This window comes from Notothenia rossii (assembly GCF_949606895.1).
Source record: "Notothenia rossii genome assembly, chromosome: 1".
NCBI lineage: Eukaryota > Metazoa > Chordata > Actinopteri > Perciformes > Nototheniidae > Notothenia > Notothenia rossii.
Genome location: NC_136912.1, coordinates 73,980,108 through 73,997,428, shown reverse-complemented (window position 1 = coordinate 73,997,428; position 17,321 = coordinate 73,980,108). Strand labels below are relative to the sequence as shown.

Sequence of the window (17,321 nt, the reverse complement as noted above, 5' to 3'; positions counted from 1 at the left end):
GAAAATTACGGTAATTTATCCTCCATTTTATGACATCTGGAAAATAGTCAAGACCTGCAGTATCAGCATACACGCGGTTTGATTGGCTAGCGCTTGTACTGGCGGAAATTGCATAAACAGGATTTGATTGGCTGATGCCGAGCATCGAGCCTCAAAAGTTGAACATTGTTCAACTTTTGATGCCGATAGGTGCTCGTGATGCTTGCAAAGCCATGCCATGCTCCCCACAATGCAGTTCGGCGAAGATTAAAAATCTTCTACGTCACCCCATTCAAGTCAATGGGCGAACCGTTGAAAGCATTTCTGGATGCCTGTAGTGTAGACGGGCCGTAACAGTGTTAGAGGATTCTTAGCTTTGGAGCAACATCTCACTATACTGTGGCTAAACTGTGGATCTGTGTGTCTAATCCATGGTTTGCAGAATAAAAGCTGATTGATATTTTAAACTGACTCTGGTGAAGTACAAGAAAGCAACAGCAAAGCAGGAACCAAGTGTCACACTTCCACTCCTCTCTCCTCGGTTCCCCTCCTCAGTCCTCCGCTCGCATCTCCTGTGGGCGGCACCAAGTCTCGAGGAGAGGAGTCGAGGAGGGGAAATTTGAGTATTGAGAAACCTCTAAGGTTTCGGTGAGTAACACGAGTGTAATGTGTAACGTTAATGACACCACTTACGGGATTTGTAGTCTTTCTAGTTGACTAATAGAAAGGCGGGACTTCGAGTGGTGCAGTGACACGTCCTAAAACCCGGAAGTAAGCTGAACATGGTCCCTCCATGGATGTATAATAAGGTTCCCTTGACAAAAAAGCAATGGGATTTCTCCATAGGATTTTGGAAAATAGTTCTAAATAAGGTCTGTGGAAAACGAACCTGTTAGATAAATGCACGTTTTTTCAGCCGGATAATATCCACATGTCTACGCTACTTTTATAATCTTTGAATCATGAATCGATCGATTAGATTTATGAACTATTCTACTCGATAGATTTATGATTCGAAAATTCTAAAAGAGAAGGAAAAACATTTGTATTGTAGGGCACGATACTCTATATTCAAGGATGTAGTAAAGATACCACAACATATTTGCATTATGGGTGAGAGACCCATATCATCCAAATATGTTTTTTAAAAAAAAGTTTTCAAAACCGTTTCTAGTCTTCGGCATTTCCAGACAAGTGGCTACTGAAATCAATCTCGCTGCTGTCTGTGCAATTTACTAAGATATTTCTTGGTATGGCTGTAGCCTACCCCAGCCATACCCTGGATACTTACTGTATGGGTCTGAAAAAGGAATTGGACTTCCTCTACCTTAAGGCCTCAAAGCATTTCCAATACTCTATACTGTTGATGAACTTTCATTGTAGAAAACCTATTTCTGCCAGGAATGTAAAAAAGAAGAAATATTTTGAGTAAAGACAAATAACATGAGGTAGCGAGTCCCACAGAAGAGTTTTAGTTTGATACATAGAGGGGGGAAATGATAAAGATGTTTAGGGTCCAGTCACAACATCCGATGCACCTTATTCAAACTGGGGGGGAATTATTTAGTTTTCTAAAGAATTGCGTTTTGCAGAGCCAAACATTGTTTCCAAACAGAATTTACTTAAATACAGACATGGTAAACAAATCACATTGTTGCTGCAGCTTTAAATATATTTTGCACTTTTAGTGGAAATGTTAATAAAGTAAAAATATTGAGAATACAGACATTGAAACTTTATTGTTAAAATTAAAAAACGTTCTACTCTAGTTGTTCTGGCCCTAATACTCCTCCATACAAATACTTCTAAAAAAGGTATGAGTTTGAATAAACAAGTTTAAAAACAATCAATGGACACATAAGTTGTAACTGCATTGCCAGAGCTCCATACTGCTATTGTCAAACAAGACATTTTATATGTTCAGTTATTATAAACACATTTTCAAACCTCTTCCAGACTTAAGGAGACATGTAAACAGTATTACAAACTGTCAAATAGAGCTCAAGCAATTAGTTAAGTCAACTTGTATATAGATTCCTTGTTTCCAATTTGATATCAATATTTTAATTTTAAATAACCTGAAAACCTTTTTGACTCTGGGATACTGAGCAGATGTTTTATCAAGGACAGGATATCTGACATCAGATATCAGATTGAATAGATAAAAGGAATAAATATTAAATTAAATAAGGACTAATGTTGTTAGTAAATTGCCCAGGGGGTCAGAACAACACCCTGAAGCAAATGTGCCTGATTTACCTTAGTTTCACAACTAGGACACATTTTCACCAAGGTTTCTGAGCATTTACACCAGTTATGAAAACTTGCCAAAAGCACTTCCTGCCAGACAACTTTCTTTGTAGCAGGAAAATAAAATGTCCAAAGTGTGGCCGGGTAACAATTTTGTTCACTATTCTTTTAGGTAAGAAAGATAGAAAGTAAATGTGAACACTACTGACAAAGATAAGTAAAAGACCTCATTATATCAAAGGCCCGTTTCGGTATATATATTGTATTATAATTTAATCTGATGGATAGATCTGAAGCTGACATTAAATATAAATACCTTTTAGTTAAAAATGTATATTCAAAAGTTATCAAACAAACGGAGGGAAGTCAAAAGCATTAGCCTTTGGATTATAGTGGAGTCAAAGTATTGGAGTAGGTACACTTAGTTATGGTCCGCCACAATTTGGCACCAAACAGCATAAAACAAGATTTTGAAGCACAAATCTATGGGCAAAATAAACCACACATCACAAAAATGATGCTCGGAATAATTTATTTACTGATCTATGAATCAGGTTTTCACAACAACAGAGACACATATCACAAACAGTTGAATTCATCCTGAGAACAGATGAGGTGACACAGATCACCAGGAGCCTTCCTACTTGGGGGCACACCTACAATTATTTACTTTTTGGCCAACCATCCAATCAATTATTCAGAAAATGAAGGGGCAAAATATTCTTCAAGGCCTGCTTAGGCACTGTTACTCTTTTGCCAATTGATCTTTTTGTCAATATGGTGATTTGTTCAAGAGGTACTTTTAACATGTTTCATGTCCACATTGCACATGTTGCCTCATGAGCAGCAAACATATGCACTCGTCTCTTCGAGTGCTTGATCAAGATTGTTTAGGGAATAGAGGGGTATTGTTTTATCAGTGATACAGACATAAAAACACATACAAATGTATTATTAAAATTATTTCACTATCACCACTGGACAACACACAGGCATGTTGTCCAGTGCAGGCAAGTCCTTCTATTCATCCATGAGTTGGCTTTATTGCAGTGGTGCGGGACTGATGGAGGAAGAGCAGGAAAAGGAAGATTGCGGTGTTGCGTCTGTGGAGAAGAGATTCAGTCACATTCAGTTTGAAGAAATGTATATTCATTAAGTAAATTGTTACATCTTATAACAGCAGAGTGTCAAATCAAAGTTTTCAGATCTTGATCAAAATAATGTTTTATTGTGACCAGCAGAGAGAATCATCATTATAACTGAACATGTATAATATACTTAATTATTATGTCTTACTGTAACAAGTATCAGAGTTTTGTTTCTGTTCTCGTTTCATGTCGTGCCTGCGTTGCTTTAATATTGGTGTTTTCATAAAAGGTCATCTTTTAGCTTGCTTTATTGTCACATATATTGTTAATTATATTGTGAAGTTTAAAGGATGATTAAAAGCTGGTCTCAAAGAGGCAAGCTCACTGGCTTCACATAACTTTATGCTTGCGTTTTTAGTCAACCACTATAGCAGTTGCTGCTATGTACAGCTTCCACTACAGTTTCTGTATAATTGTCGTATTTTTACTTACCATATCTAGTCCACGCTTCTCTTTCCTCTGTATATCACTGCAGAACAACAGGTTGAAATGACATTAGAGAAAAATAATAATTTTACTTCTTAAGTCAAATAAATGTTTGGGTGGTTTCGGTGGGACTTAAAATAGAGTTATAAATATATCTTTGCATATTATAACACTCACCTGTACCAAGGTTGCTGCCTTCGCAAGAGACTGAGAGGGCAGGGGAAAAAAAGGTTGAAATTCAGTCAAAATGTTGTCAATCATTTTAAACATGATTCAGCTGTGCCACCTTTGTTGCCCTCTGAGGCTTGAATCGTCTTTACTGCTGTTGTGTTCCCAAATACAGAAAGACATAAAATCACTAGTGCTAAAACTTTTCCGTTAAGAGCATAAACAGAGGGTTAACTTTTAATATAAACAAAAGGACACATTAGCTCCAAACTAAATTCCTATATTATTTATCATCATAAACAACTGAGAGATGTCACAATCCTACCTGAGTAGATCCTCTGGGCGCAGAAGAGGACTTTGCTGCCCTCTGGTGTGAGCGGAGTCACCACCACAGTGTAGACATCCCCACACTGGATGTTGGGAACATCACAGCTGCTCTCCCCGGGGGAGGCGGTGCAGGTGTAGTTGTTCCTGCTGCCCACCAGCTCTGTGACGTAGCTGTGGCTGCTGCCAGCACCGCGCCAGTGCACCCGCAGAGAGCTGTGGGCCATCCCATAGAGCCGGACGCCTGATGGACAGCAGGCACCTGAGAGAGAGAGACATGAAGGGAGCTTTCTGCAGTGGCTTTAATGTCTGAAAGATAACCAGCCCATTCAAAGAGAGCACTACAAATTGTTTTAATTTTTGGAACATATATTTCACCGAGCTGTCAAATGTTAATCCTGACGCACATGAGCAAAGCAGTCAAGAAATGGCTTTGAATTTAAAGTGTATTTTGTAGTGCCGGGACTCGATTAAAAACATTAATCTAATTAATTAGAGATTTTTTAATTAATTAATCGAAATTAATCGCATTTTTAATTACATATAAATATTTGACCTGAGAACAGTGAGAAGATGTCAATAAAGTGTGCCGTCACACAGAGGTACTTTGAATTGCTTACCGGGGTCCAATGATCCCCAGTCAGGGCAACACATTCGGCTTTCTCCAATAAATTCTCTTTATCTTCCTTTTCATTGTCATAAAGCTGCTGGATTCTTTTTGTCACTGTCTTTCTGCATGGCAGCTCATATGTTGTGTCAGACGATGCAATCTGTAGTACCTTTTGCAGCCCCTTATTTTCTACCACTCCAAGTGGTCTACAGTCGAGTGCAATCCAGTGAGCTGGTTATTTTTTTCAGACGTGGACTTAGTTATCCTGGCCCTGAAACCAGTCATCTGGTTGAGTGTAGGTTGGGTGTGGGTCATACTTGTCAACCCTCCCGATTTTCGCGGGAGACTCCCGATTTCATTGCCCTCTCCCGGTTTCCTCCCGGGGTCATATTTCTCCCGCATTTCTGACAAAATCAGATTTACACACGACTGTTTCCACTCGGACTTTAATAAGCTACACCATTGTTTGGTTTCCATGGTAACACGTCTCTTTAGTAGCGCGCGCGACTCAATGTCTGAGAGGGAGAGGCAGATATTCAGAGAAAACAGAACAAGAATCGACAACTACTCTACTCTCTGCTCACTCCTTTCCTGTAAAATGCAGGTCCAGTCCACACATATGCTCCATCAACAATGATCATCATTGTTCCAACGTGACGCTAATGCTAACAGGCTAACTTAAACTGCTAAACCTCACCAAAACAAATAAACGCACTCTGTTTCAGCGACGGACAGTAGCATGCAGTCCACAGCTGGGTCCTATTTGAGCTTCTGACACCATGTTTGTAGATGTAGGTGCATTAATAAACAAGGCAAGTCAGGCTGTGTCTCAACGCCGTGTATTCACATTAAGCAGGTAATCATACAACTGAGGTATAGTCACGTGAGGCAGATATATATCACAGGCACAATACGTCCACAGGGTAGAGCTGCAACCTAGCCTAAACCACCCTGTAACAGGTGCTACAGGCCGCAAGGCAGTGCACTTACAACTACAATAAGCATGTTAATATTAATCTAACAGCTCCGGCGATCCACTAGCACCCCCCATTGATACATACCATAAACAATCGTGTATATATATTGCTTCTTTTTTATAATAAAAGTGTCATGTCAGTGCTTTCTGGTAGATACACTACAGTTGCAAAATATTTTCTTTTCATTGGAAGAAAACCCAATCACTTACTGGACGAGAAGCCCTCATAGGAGCAGTTTGACCGGCGCCCGCTGTGGCTGATCGCCTCCATGGTGATGGTGTAATTGGTCCCACAGGTGATGCATCCCATGAGGCAGTGGGAGTCCATGGTGTGGCAGCGGGCGTGGCCACGCGTTGATGTTAGGGAAGTGATGAATGTATGCGCCCCTTTAGCGGGAGACCATGACACATTGCTCATTGCCTGCGTCACCTGATCCACCACTTGATCCACCGGGCAGCACGGTCCTGTAGAAGAGGATGATACATTTAGTGTTGAAGTGGAACAAAAAAACTACCATCTGTATTAAAATCAGAATACCTATATTCGTCCCACAGAGGGGACATTTACATTTGTTACAGCAGAAAAGAGCAAAAGACAGCTTGATATTAACTAAGAAATCAGTTTTTATTACAAATATCTGTGTTCGTATTCCATGCTGAGGAAACCTTAAGGTGTTCTTGAGGCTGTAGGTGGCGCTACACGTCACTAGCATGCTATTATATTGTTGTTTTTAAGTCCTGCCTGTGCTTTATAATAAAATGGTTCAATCACAACTTTTGACCGCTCACCTGTTTCCAACAATTCAGAGTAGCTGGGTAAACCCAAGCCTGCTGGGCTGGTTGCTATGACGCTGACTTCAAAATTAGAGCCACAAGGAAGGTCAGTGATGTCGCAGCTGTTTCCGTCTGTGTTGCAGGTGCGTGTGCCGTCATCTCCCGACGCTGTCACGGTGTAAATAGCAAGCCTGTTGTTTGGAGTCCAGCTGACACTGAAGCAGGAGGAGTTTCTCTGAGTCAACATCAGATTCATCGGCATGCATGGAGCTGACGGGTGGAGGAAAAGAGGAATTAAGAGCATAATCAAACCTCTGAGACTACTCCACATACAGTACATGAGGAATGGATGTGAAATTAATGAATTGGCTGTAGGCCTATGTGTAGTTTTAAAATATACTGTAGCTCTCTGATGACCAGTCTAGTTCATAATATTAGATATCAAGCATTTGAAGTCATTCAAAACTATTTTTTAACTGATCTTTTAGCGTTATTTAAATGGGAAATCTGAAAATGAAACAAAGTGGAAAACTTTACAACTTAAAAATGTAACTGGATATTTGCTGGATACAGGTGGGCACACGTTTCCTACCTGTGATTTGTGTGTGAGCTTTGCATGCCCGGTTGCATCCGCTGATGTCGTTGCAGGGTGTCACCACCACGCTGTAGGAACTGTCGCAGCTGAGGTCAGAGAGGGCGCACACCGGAGCCGTGTCGTTACACAGGATGACCTCTGAACTGTCTGCAGCTCGAGTCTGGTACAGCTCTGCCCCCCGAGAGACCGTCCACGTGATCTCAAACGTGTCAGTGCTCACGGCGGAGATGGATACACCCTCTGGACAACAGAGCACTGAAAGACACACAGGGGGTGTGATACACAGAAAATCATGAATTCAAATCTGTCCCCTCAGTGGCTACTTACAGGTGGTGTCGTTGAGAACCTGTCCTTCAGGACTGCTGCCAGCCTGGTTGAAGGCCATCACAGACATCAGGTATGTGTGGCCACATGTGCAGTTGTAGGTGCAGCTCCTGCTGGTGGTGTTGCAGCTCTCCTCTGCACCGTCTCCTCTCTTGATGAAGGCTGTGTAGCTGTCGACGTGAGTCACCGTGTCCCAGGTCAGCGTGCAGCTTCCTTCTGTCGACTCCACAACAGCCAGAGACTGTGGGGGGCAGGGGGCTGACCGGACAGGACAGCAGAGAGTTTAGTCATATTTTAATGACAGAGGGTTTCAGAGCAAACTAGTGCTGCCATCATTTTTTTATCCATATCTAGACTAGCACTAATGTGTTAATGTTAGAATTCTACATATAACATAATAATGTTTTTCTTATTAAACAACTAAATGTAATCATAACTCTTGTAGGGAAGTGTATGTTCAAAGTATCCGTTTGATTTCCTTGTATATTAGATTTAATCTATTTAAGAATTCTTCTGATGGTAAGAAAAAGCCTTATGTATTTTATGTTTGAAGAGAATGTGAAGATTGAATGATCTTATAGCTGTCTCGTAAACAGATCATAAATATGCAAAGACGAATAGATTTCTTGTCAACTTTCAAATTAAACCATTTTGATAATCCATTAATGTAAGGATCAGAGGTTCAAATTGATCCTGTAGTCACATTTATGGCATCGAAGTAACTTTGGATAAAAGTGATTCTAAATAAGATGTAATGAACTAACTTCCAACCAACCAACACTTATACAGTATCTTGTGACTAATCCAATACTCCTTGCATTATTATGGCTTGCTCATTATAGGTCTACGGTGCCCTATTACAAACAGATAGTTCACAAGTGTGATCGGAATTAAATGTAGTCTAATACTCACAGGTGATGAACACCATGGGGCCGGATTGGTCGCTGGGCCCGGCCTCGTTGGAGGTGCTGACCCGGACTATGTGTACCTCTCCGCAGCCCACTGGAGCCAGGATGCAGGAGCTGGATGTGGATGTGGAGTTACAGGTGAGGTTCTGGTCGCTCATCACATGGTACTGGAGGGACCCAAAGACCCCCTCATCCCGTTCCCAGGACACGGAGATAACGGCCAAACCGTTATTCATCACCATGGAGACATTGGCAATAGATGGCATAGCAGGTCCTGTGAAAACAATAAAACATGCCCACAAAACACACTAACAGGAGTAGAGAAGTATAATTAGAGTAATAGTTTCTAAATTACTCTTACCAGTAATGTTTGGTGAGGAACATGTTATTACTAATAATACTGTATTAATCAGATGGCTGCCGTTCTTAGATATAGATGTCACAGCCTGAGGTTGAAAATATTTTATATAGTTCAAACCAACACAGAGACCCACTATTTCAGCATCAAATGACTGTTTACATGTCAACACTTATCGAGTTATTTGAACATGGCTTTATAACTAGTTCTATTTGTACAGTTTTTGTATTCTTGTGATGGCATAAGTCTTTGTGGACAAATAAGACACTCCAGAGAAGACCAGTGCTACCTATGTGTCTTTTTGAACTACTAGGAGTCGCCCAAGTTCAAATGTAGAACCTTTTCTTGTATGGAGTAGTTTCCTTTATGAAACAAAGGGTTTTAATACCATTTCAAACAACTTGAGTCATGTTTTTTGTAGCTTATATAGGCTACATCCCATGATAATCATTTGAAGATATATATTTTTACACAATATTCTGTGTCTTAAGGTCATGTTTTAGGTTCCACTATTATATATTTCTAATAAGTGCAAGACTGTGAAGAGGTTAAATGTTTCTGGAAAGCAAAAACTTTTTTTGTGTGGAGGAGGCGTGTGGTGCAGTGGATAGAGCGTTGGTATTCGGATCAGGTTCAAACCCCTCTGCAGTCAGAATGTCGTTGTGCCCCTGGGCACTTTACCCCAAATTGCTCGTGTGGGGATTGCCCACAGTATTGAGTATGTAAGTCGTGTTGGATAAAAGCATCCAACAAGTAACATGTAATGTAATACTTACCCAATAACATGAAAAGTTCTGTGACTGTGTTAAGTTTATTTAAGATTGCAAGCCTAGTTAATATTTTCTCTCATCTCTACACGTATAATATTTTTTACATGATCAAATAAAAAAGGCACATGGACTCTATATACTTGTAGGAGCAATCATGGGTATTTCCCACACACAGAAAAGAGTCTCGGTGCACGCTTACTTGTCATCTGGTTGATGTACTGACTGTCCTCTCCCTGGCGGCCCTCGGGGTCCCAGGCGAAACCCTTTATGACGTAGACTGAGCCCATATCCAGGCCGGAGACGATCCAATTGGTGCTGGAAGTGTTGTGCTTGATGAAGGTGGTGTTCCAGCCAAACTTGTACAGAGACAGGCTGTACTGGACAGCGTTGGCAACAGGAGCCCAGGACACAGTGATGCTGTCGTTGCTGGGAGAGGAGGCGGAGAGCTGAGGAGGGGGCAACACTGTGGAGGGGGACAAAGTTTAACATTATGAAGCGATTAGGGCGACTGTACTTTGAGTGAATATGTTTCTCTTGACTTTGATTGTTGCTTACTTAGTCATTTAAGATGTATGCTTTTGAAGCCAAGTCTTAAGGGAATAAACATCCTGAGTCATGTTTTACAGCAGTTAAGTCCTAGTAAAGCCCTTACTTTTTTGTGAATCCATTTTTTTATTTTTTGTTCTATTGTCAGCAGTCACAGATCCAAGCAGTGATGTCAGAATATGGGCTGCACCCAAGTATCAGCCACTTCACAGACTTTTATGCACCTACTAAAAAATGAAAATGATAGTTTTCATGTTTCTGAATAAGTGAGCAATCAATCTCACATGTTTGAATTTAATTTAGATGTAAAAAAGTTGTTTTTAGTTTCAAACATGTGAGTGGAAAGCTTCGGTTATAATTTTGAAAAATGGTGGATGTATAAATAAATCCACCTATAGTGTAGTTATTCTCAATCTGAAATAAACAGAAACCTACATTCAAGGAAGGGAAATTAAATCAGAGGTGAATAATGGCAAACGGCGAACAAAAACGATGACTGCCTGTAGCATGTTATTTTGTACTCATGTGGATCAGATAGTCCCCTGGGGATGGAGTAGAGAGGTGCCAGCCATGTTCTCAGGATCAGGTCCTCCCATTGTGTTTAACAGAGAAGGGTCCGGTATACTTACCGTCTTTACTGGAAAGACCCTAAGGCATTGATCGGCAAGAAAAACCCTGGATTCTTTTTGCACAAAAACTGAAGATAATGTGTATACATTCCCTGACAGGACTGTATACTCTGCTAAGAGACAATGAAGGAGAACAAGTGACTCCTGCAGGGTATGGAGACTGAGAAGAACAGGACATATTGTTTCTTACTGAATATGTGACTCATTGCTATAATCCAGCCCTTGGGGTTTAATTGTTTACCCACTGAATACATTTCTTAGGTTTTGTTTCTCAATCTTGAATTATGGACACAAACACTACAACAGTACCTGTCTTTGCAGTCACAGGGGACGATGGCTGGCTCTGGCCTCCACTGTTCACAGACATGATGCTGAGTGAGTACTCTGTGTACGGGTCGAGAGACTCAATCTCAGCGGGGGAGGAGGACACGATGTATTCTCTGATGAAGCGGTTTGGATTCTGCAATCGTATGATGTAAGATGTCGCACCGGTCTTCAAGCTGAAAGACACGATAAAAGTCTTGCTGTCCTTCGACTTCACCGTCAGGATTGGATCCATCACCTCAGGAGCTAAAAGATTCACAAGAAATACAGTTTGACGAGATACTACACCTTCCTCCACCTTCTCAGCGATAGTTGGCAATGCAATCCATCTTTTTACCCACAGATTTCAGGGCAAACTATTTATTTTGTGTCTGCAACAGTACGTCAATTTGAATGCTGAATGTAATAAAATAAAACTATTTGCTTAAAGAAAGGCTTATTTAAACCATGAGGAACTAACAGTGACTCTTCTGTGCTCCTCTGTTCATCATCAAACTACCATTTAAGTGTTTTAAAATGTACACGTTACATTAGTTATTCAGATAACAAATGTTTAAAAAAACATTGACTGTAATGTGTATACAGATACACTATATAGACAAAAGTATTGGGCCACCTAAAGGCGCTTTTATGACATCCCATTCCAAATTCTTGGGCATTAATTTGAAGTTGGTCCCCCCCTTTGAAGCTATTAATTTCTGGAAAGGCTTAACAAGATTTTGGAGAATCTCCATTCTAGTTCAGCCCAAAGGTGTTCAAGTCAGGGCTCTGTGCGGGCCAGTCAAATTCTTCCACACCAAACTCATCCAACCAGGCCTTTATAGACCATACTTTGTGCACTGGGGCACAGTCATGCTGGAACAGAAGAGGTGCCTTCCCCAAACTGTTTCCACAAAGTTGGAAGCATAGAATTGTCCAAAATGACTTGGTAAGATGAAGCATTAAGAATCACCAGACAAACCACCCCATAGCATTATCCCTCAAACTTTACAGTTGGCACCAGGGGTGGACTGGCCATTGGGAATACCGGGAGATTCCCCCGGTGGGCCGGTGCCGTGTGTGGGCCGGAGGGCCAAAAATAAATAAATAAAATATTTGTTATTTTGCCTAAATCATACCGGCCCAAAGCAGCTGTCACTACGCAGTGAACGATCAGGAGTTAGTGACTGAGAGACCTAGCTGGCAGTTGCTTACAGATGGATAAACAAGCTCCAAAGCTGGCGTTTTTGTATAGTTTGCGTATACAGTATTGTAGCGAGCCCTGGGTTCAGGGGGAGTGGCTGTACCCGTAGGCGAGTGAAAAGGAGGCAGTCCGTCTGCCTCAGCGGTCACGCGGCTGTGGCGCCGAACGTGTTGCCCACATTTATTGTTTTGGTGCAGTCACTTTTGCCTCCACTTGCTGTTCAACTAAATGTTGAAAGAAAAAGTAAATTTGTTTACAGTTCTGTTTTATATGGGTGTTGACTAAGAATTGGGAGGGATGAAACACTTTTTAATGGTCACACATGCAGAGCACACAGCACACAGTGAAATGTGTTCTCTGCTTTTACCCATCCTAGTACCAGGAGTCTAGTACTAGGAGCAGTGGGCAGCTATTGTACAGCGCCCGGGGAGCAATGGGAGTGAGGGGGGAAGGGGGATGTCCGGTGCCTTGCTCAAGGGCACCACGGCAGGGAAGGAGGTGAACTGAGACCTCTCCAAGTAGAAGTCCACACTCCAAAAGTAGGTCTGGTCGGGGACTTGAACCGGCGACCCTACGGCTCACAGTCCAAGCCCCTACTGACTGCCATAGATTTAGTCCCTAAGTTTGCTCTCAAAGTGGACCAGATTGATGCATTTAACTTCAACATTTAAAAAAAAATCTTCCCGGGGGAGCTTGCCCCAGACCCCCCTAGAGGTGGTGAGGTCCACCACCTGCCCACAACCCCTGTTAAATTGTCTCACCCACATTGAGGATGCTTCCTACGCCCATGTTTTTTTCCATTCGTCAAGTCAGGCAAATTGGGTCAAAATGTTAATTCATCAATGATCTGTTAACATTAAAATTGCGAAATATATGCTGTAACTATTTTGCTCTAGGCAACTCCAGGGCTCAGGTAATGTGATTACTATATGAATAATTGTCCAAAACAACATTAAATGCATAGGGTTTTTTGTTAAGTAACATACTTTCGTCGCCGGCCGGCCGATACATATCGCGCATTAAGTGGGCCTGTCTGTCAATTAATCCCCGGGCCACTTTTCCTCCCCCCCGGTCCGCCCCTGGTTGGCACAATGCAGTCCGGCAGCCGGTAACGTTTTCCTGGCATTCGCCAAATCCAGACTCGTCCATCAGACTGCCTGATAGAGAAGCGTGTTTCCTCACTTCACAGAACACGTTTCCACTGCTCTGGCAGCACTTCAGTGGCAGCACTCCGCAGTTATCGAGTCAGTAGAGCTTTGGCGACTTTTAAGCACTCTGCGCCCCCGCTCTAACTTTACGTGGTCTTTACGTGAGTTGCTGTGGTTCCTAAACGCTTAGACTTTGCAATAATAACACTTACAGTTGATCGTGGAATATCTACGAAAGAAGACATTGCACGAACTGACTTGTTGCAACGGTGGCATATTACAGTACCACGTTCAAATTCAGTGAGCTCTTTAATAATAAAATTACTTTTATAACGCGCTTTTCCTGGTGCTCAAAGTGCTTTAGAACGACCCAGTCTTTCACATGTTTGTAAAGGCAGACTGCAGGGCTAGTTGCTTAATTTGATACACCTGTGGCAATGGGACTGAATGAAACACCTGTATGCAATGATTAAGGAGTGTCCCAATACTTTTGTATACACACACACAAGAAATAATTAGTTTGCCCGAATATCACAGAATAAAACGGTAGGCCTACTGTACTAGCTTAACTAAAACAAATGCACCAGAACGTTTGTGTGTGTGGTGAAGCTAAACAAGAATAAAACACTCAATTAAGTGCTTTAACATCACAAGGTTACCTCACCTGAGGAAGAATCGATAGTTCCAATGTTTAGTATCTCTTGAGCATTATCCAGAGCTGCAACTGTGAATGTATACATGATGTTTGGGGACAGAGAGTTGATGGTGCCCATCACTGTGTGTGGACCAAACACGGCATAACCAACGGGGTTGCCTGGGGAGTTCTGGGGGGCGGCGATGACCTTGTATGAGCTGGCTCCGTAGATCCTGGTCCATCTGAGAATCACGCTCTTCGATGTTGCAGAGAACACGGATACTTCGATATCTGAGAGAGAGCATCTTTATAGTAGCCTACTTTTTTACACCCTGAGAAATTAATTCATGTACAGATACATATAGCCTACCATCAATATTTTGTGCCCCTTCATTCTCATATGGAAATGATATTACCATCTGCAGTGTAGTTATGGTAAAATATAAAATACATACCTTGTGCTGCAGCCTGCACATGTAGATAATAAAATAAAAACGGTTATGGTTTTATATGACATTCAAGTTCCTACTACTTGACTGTAACATTGTATCACTCCTTTTTAAAAACAGTTTTTCTGAACCTGAAATGAAATAAGCAAAATGACTATAACACATTTTAGTCCGTTACTTTACCTGTGAGCATATGCTCAGCAAGACAAAAATCGCTGGCCACTTCATATTTTCTTGAAGTAAAATGACTTCTCTCCTCACACTATGCAGCTTCTGTTGGATTCAAATACTTCTCTCTTCAAGGTTTCACCTTTTTCTAAACATACTGTGTCTGTGCTGGTATAAATAGCTGCATTTGGTCCCGCCCACTGAAGCAATTGACCATTCACAGTGAAGTAGCGTAATAGAGAGGTGAAGTCCCTCCCCTTCTGGTGGACCTCCAGGGGACCTTAATTATTTCAGGAAAAGTATGGATTGAAGTCAATGGCGAGAGAAAGATTATCTTTCGACTCCGTTTGAATTGTGCCACGAATTACACATATGATGCTTGTCAATTTAAAGGATAATTTTGCAAGTCAAAAAAATTAAAATGTGTCGTAAAACTGACACATTTATTTGTGTGAAACACTCAATGAACTATATCTCTGGTCTTGCACACGTCACCAACACCAAGATTGCCGTCACGTTAGCACTCTTAACACTAAACACACTCTTTCTTTCAGAAGGCGAAAATCACTACAAGTCTGGGCATGTTTAGAGCTGTACATACGAAAAAGGGGAGTTAGTCGGTTCCGTTATGGCGCGAGACCAAAACCGCGGCGCAGCCGTGACGCGACGCAGCGCGGCTCAGATGGACCCAGTGGAAACTGGGAGTTAGACCACAATTTTGATTGAAAATGGGATCTTAATAAGAGAGAACAATTCAATATTTAAATGATAAAATTAAAAATTTTGGGTATCCTTTTGTTGAAATGTCTGTTTAAAATTAATCGAAGCATCAGACGAAAAAGGCTTTTGAAAATAATATTATATTTTGATTTAGGTCAAAATATAATATGTGTAAACCTGAAGAGTCAGTGCCTCACCAGCCATCAACCTCACTGCACGTCACTGCAGAAGCTTATATATAGACATCTAAGTTTTTTGTGCCCCACCACTTTTGTACATATAGAAACGCCACTGCACATGTCTACCCTACTTTTAGAATCTTTGAATCATGAATCTATTGATTAGATTTATGAACTATTCTACTCGATAGATTTAGGATTCGAAAATTCTTAAAGAGAAGGAAAAACATTTGTATTGTAGCACAATACTCTATATTCAAGGATGTAGTAAAGATACCACAACATATTTGCATGATATGGGTGAGAGACCCATATCATGCAAATATGTTGTTTTAAAAAAAAAAAGTTTTCAAAACCGTTTCTAGTCCTCGGCATTTCCAGACAAGTGGCTACTGTAATCAATCTCGCTGCTGTCTGTGCAATTTACTCGGCTGACTTTTTTTTTGCTTACTTTAACATAATCTTTCATGGTGGGGCTAAGATATTTCTTGGTATGGCTGTAGCCTACCCCAGCCATACCCTGGATACTCTACTGTATGGGTCTGAAAAAGGAATTGGACTTCCTCTACCTTAAGGCCTCAAAGCATTTCCAATACTCTATACCAGGGGGTCGGCAACCCCTGGCACGCGTGCCAGCATTGGCACGCGGCACCGTAACCAGTGGCACACTAGGAATAAGTGGAATAAGTGTGCAAAATATTTAAATTGTATTTTCGGATCCTGAACGAGACCGCCGCCAGAGCGCGTCTCCCCGTTACCTGCAGAAGGAAGCCATGCACGCAACGCAGCCCGGCTCTCTTTAACTCCAGGTGACTTTCTGCCGCTTTCCTCCGTGGTGCAGTGCTGATTGTTTCACCACGGAGGAAAGCACTTCACTAATTGCAGTACCCATAAGGAGCTGTACAAATGCCGCAGTTTTTGCGTGGCTGTTTATTTAGTTGAAAGCCCAGTGGCGATCTGCTCATCTCTCATCGAAATAATATGCTACAAAGGGGCGGACTGGCCATCTGTGTGTTGAACTTTCCTGTCGGCTCCCAGACCGTAGTCGAGGAGGGCAGAAGCAACAAGCTTCAGGTTCAATAACCCACTTTAGCTTAAATGACTGGAGAGAGGCGAGCTCTTCTTCGGAGGCCGTTGAATTTATTTAGCTGTTCTTCTGTTTCACAAAATACATCACACCCCTCTCTCTCTCTCTTAAAGGGACATCGATCTCATCTCACTCTGCATGACCCTAATATCATAACATGTGTGCTCTGGAAAATCACAGAACGGACGATCGTCCTTATTATTATGCCGTTTAAACCAATTATTTAAATGTGTTTGTTAAATTCGGCATCATGTAAGTTGCGCTGACAGGTCCACACACTGCTTCAACGCAGCGAGGCTCCCCCGCCCTCCGGGTGATAGTTGACGAGCGTCAAGCTCCTCAACGCCCCCCCCCCCCCCCCCCCCTTGGTAATTCTCGATCGTTGGCACGCTGAAAACATATTTTTTTTAAATGGCACTTCATATCAGAAAGGTTGCCGACCCCTGCTCTATTCTGTTGATGAACTTTCATTGTAGAAAACCTATTTCTGCCAGGAATGTAAAAAAGAAGAAATATTTGGAGTAAAGACAAATAACATGAGGTAGCGAGTCCCACAGAAGAGTTTTAGTTTGATACATAGAGGGGGGAAATGATAAAGAAGATGTTTAGGGTCCAGTCACAATAACATCCGAGGCACCTTATTC

The 17,321-nt window shown here is 41.6% G+C and overlaps 1 protein-coding gene across 1 annotated transcript; it reads right to left on the bottom strand.

Annotated features, from left to right (window-relative positions):
- Positions 1–2,744: 2,744 nt before the first annotated feature.
- Positions 2,745–14,400, bottom strand: LOC307019481 (fibronectin type III domain-containing protein 7-like). Its single transcript, XM_079650427.1, has 12 exons — positions 14,105–14,400; positions 11,095–11,355; positions 9,775–10,073; positions 8,487–8,790; positions 7,578–7,832; positions 7,248–7,505; positions 6,671–6,925; positions 6,092–6,346; positions 4,297–4,557; positions 3,981–4,010; positions 3,810–3,846; positions 2,745–3,332 (listed from the first exon to the last, which is right to left on the bottom strand). Exons 1-11 carry the CDS (start codon positions 14,211–14,213, stop codon positions 3,815–3,817), a joined length of 2,319 nt encoding a protein of 772 aa, XP_079506553.1. The 5' UTR covers positions 14,214–14,400; the 3' UTR covers positions 2,745–3,332; positions 3,810–3,814.
- Positions 14,401–17,321: the final 2,921 nt, after the last annotated feature.